At 32.4% G+C, this 2,500-nt stretch overlaps 1 protein-coding gene across 1 annotated transcript in view; it reads left to right on the top strand.

Annotated features, from left to right (window-relative positions):
• Nucleotides 1-1,904: 1,904 nt before the first annotated feature.
• Nucleotides 1,905-2,500, top strand: part of LOC137643326 (uncharacterized protein DDB_G0283357-like) — a 16,392-nt gene continuing 15,796 nt past the window's right edge. The window contains exon 1 of the mRNA XM_068376161.1: nucleotides 1,905-1,952. Within this exon, the coding sequence (XP_068232262.1) occupies nucleotides 1,905-1,952 (48 nt within the window). The remainder of the gene's footprint in view (nucleotides 1,953-2,500) is intronic.

Below are 2,500 nucleotides of genomic sequence, written 5' to 3'. Positions count from 1 at the left end.
TACATCGGGCTTCATAGTCCAAAGCCATGTAGGCCTGGGTCTTCGAACTCTTCTAGGGCCTTTTGGACCCCAGCTGAACGTTTGGTAAACTAATCTCTCTTGGGGAGTGTGAAGAGCATGCCCAAACCATCTCCATCTACCCCTCATCATGATATCAGTATGTATGTATATTATATATATATATATATATATATATATATATATATATATATATATATATGTATGTATATGTGTATATATATATATATATATATATATATATATATATATATATATATATATATATATATCTTGATAGCAAAGTTAGTTGAGTCCTCGCAGGCATGGTTTCGGCTGAATAGGCAGGGGTTCAAATCTCTGCCCAGCCAGAGGCTATTACCATAAATGAATTCCAGTGGATATATATTCCCAAGATAGAATTCGTTATTAAATTCCATTGTAGTTGATATTTACATTGATTGAAATCACGAGTGTTAGTGATATATATATATATATATATATATATATATATATATATATATATATGTGTGTGTGTGTGTGTGTGTGTGTGTTTACTTACATATATAACAACAACAGTATGTGTTAATTGCAATTCGTTATTAAATTCCATTGTGGTTGATATTTACATTGATTGAAATCACGAGTGTTAGTGATATATATGTATGTATATATATATATATATATATATATATATATATATATATATATATATATATATATATATATATATATGTGTGTGTGTGTGTGTGTTTGTGCTTACATATATAACAACAACAGTATGTGTTAATTGCAGGCTCAAGTATGAACCTACACAAACTTAAAAAAAAAAAAAAAAAAAAAAAAAAAAAAAAAAAAAAAAAAAAAAGAAGAAGAAGCCGACGTTCAAAATTACCTTCATTCCAACCTCACAGGTTTTCAGCCAATGATTTATGAAGAAGATTAAGGCTAACAGAAAGCTTAAGAAATGGCCAAGATGGTGATAGTGGCCAAGATGGAGATAGGAAGCCCTCGGAAGCCCAGTAGGCCACCATATGTTGCATATCCGTGTTGCAAGGATTGCAACATAGACACATTAGTGGCGAATTGCTCTCTTCTCTTTCCCCTTTTAAAGTGCACAAGAATTAAATGAGGGGTTTTCTTAGTTTTATGGCCATTTGAAGGTTTTATTTTATTGCTAGTTTACGCGATCCGTCAAAAATGATGGCTATATATTTAGATAGATATGCACGCACACGCACGGATTCAACCCTTCCCATTCCTCCCCTTTCTTAACTACAACACGGCAGTATAGGCAATAAGATATATATATATATATATATTATATATATATATATATATATATATATATATATATATATATATCATTTATCTATATATATATTTATATATATATGTATATATATATATATATATATATATATATATATATATATATATATATATATATATATATATATATATATATATATACATGTGTGTGTATAATATATACACATATATTCATGTGTATATATATGTATGTGTGTGTATTCATATAAGCATATCCATTTTGAATCCTTACAAGTACTTCACATGCTAATTGATATTATTATTATTATTATTATTATTATTACTTGCTAAGCTACAACCCTAGTTGGAAAAGCAGGATGCTATAAGTCCAAGGAACTCCAACAAGGAAAATAGCCCAGTGAGGAAAGGAAACGAGGAAAATTAAATATTATCAGAACAGTAACAATATTAAAATAAATATTTCCTATATAAACTATAAAAAAATAACAAAACAAGAGAAAGAGAAATCTTACAGAGACATACTTAAAAACAAAGAGAATGAAAATATATAAATATCTGTTCTGACTGGGAGCATCTGCAGAAACTATCCTGGGTACTAAAGGTAAAAGGTAAAGATGTCTGGTTTCAGTTCCAGTATCATCAGAACAGATACTCACCAGAACGTCAGTCGTGCAAGCCTAGCCTACCGCTGTGGTGCCCAAGCACAGCAGCGGCCTCCCCAGTAAACTGTTTAAACTCACGGCCGCTGGCTGGGATCGATCTGCTGCCATGCGACTGCTAAGCGAACGTGTTACTAGTAATCTATACTAATCTTTTACAGCAGTGACATCCCCAGTAAACAGCTTAAACTCACAACCCGTGGCTGGGATCGATCTGATGCCATGCGAATGCTAGGCGAACGTGTTACTAGTAATCTATACTAATCTTTTACAGCAGTGACCTCCCCAATAAACTGCTTAAACTCACAATCCCCGGCTGATATTGATCGGCTGTCATGCGAATGCAAGGCGAACGTGTTACTATTCTACACTAATAAACAGCTTAACCTCACGACCCCTGGCTGGGATCGATCTGCTGCCATGCGAATGCAAGGCAAACGTGTTACCAATAATCTATACTGATCTTTTAAACTTATCCCCGAACGTCAAACTATTGCGTGAATACTGGTTCAGAGCAAAGTCTATAATATACTATTTTCCTATATATTGAA

Source organism: Palaemon carinicauda, chromosome 6, assembly GCF_036898095.1.
Source record: "Palaemon carinicauda isolate YSFRI2023 chromosome 6, ASM3689809v2, whole genome shotgun sequence".
Classification (NCBI taxonomy): Eukaryota; Metazoa; Arthropoda; class Malacostraca; order Decapoda; family Palaemonidae; genus Palaemon; species Palaemon carinicauda.
This window is presented reverse-complemented; position numbering and strand designations above follow the sequence as displayed.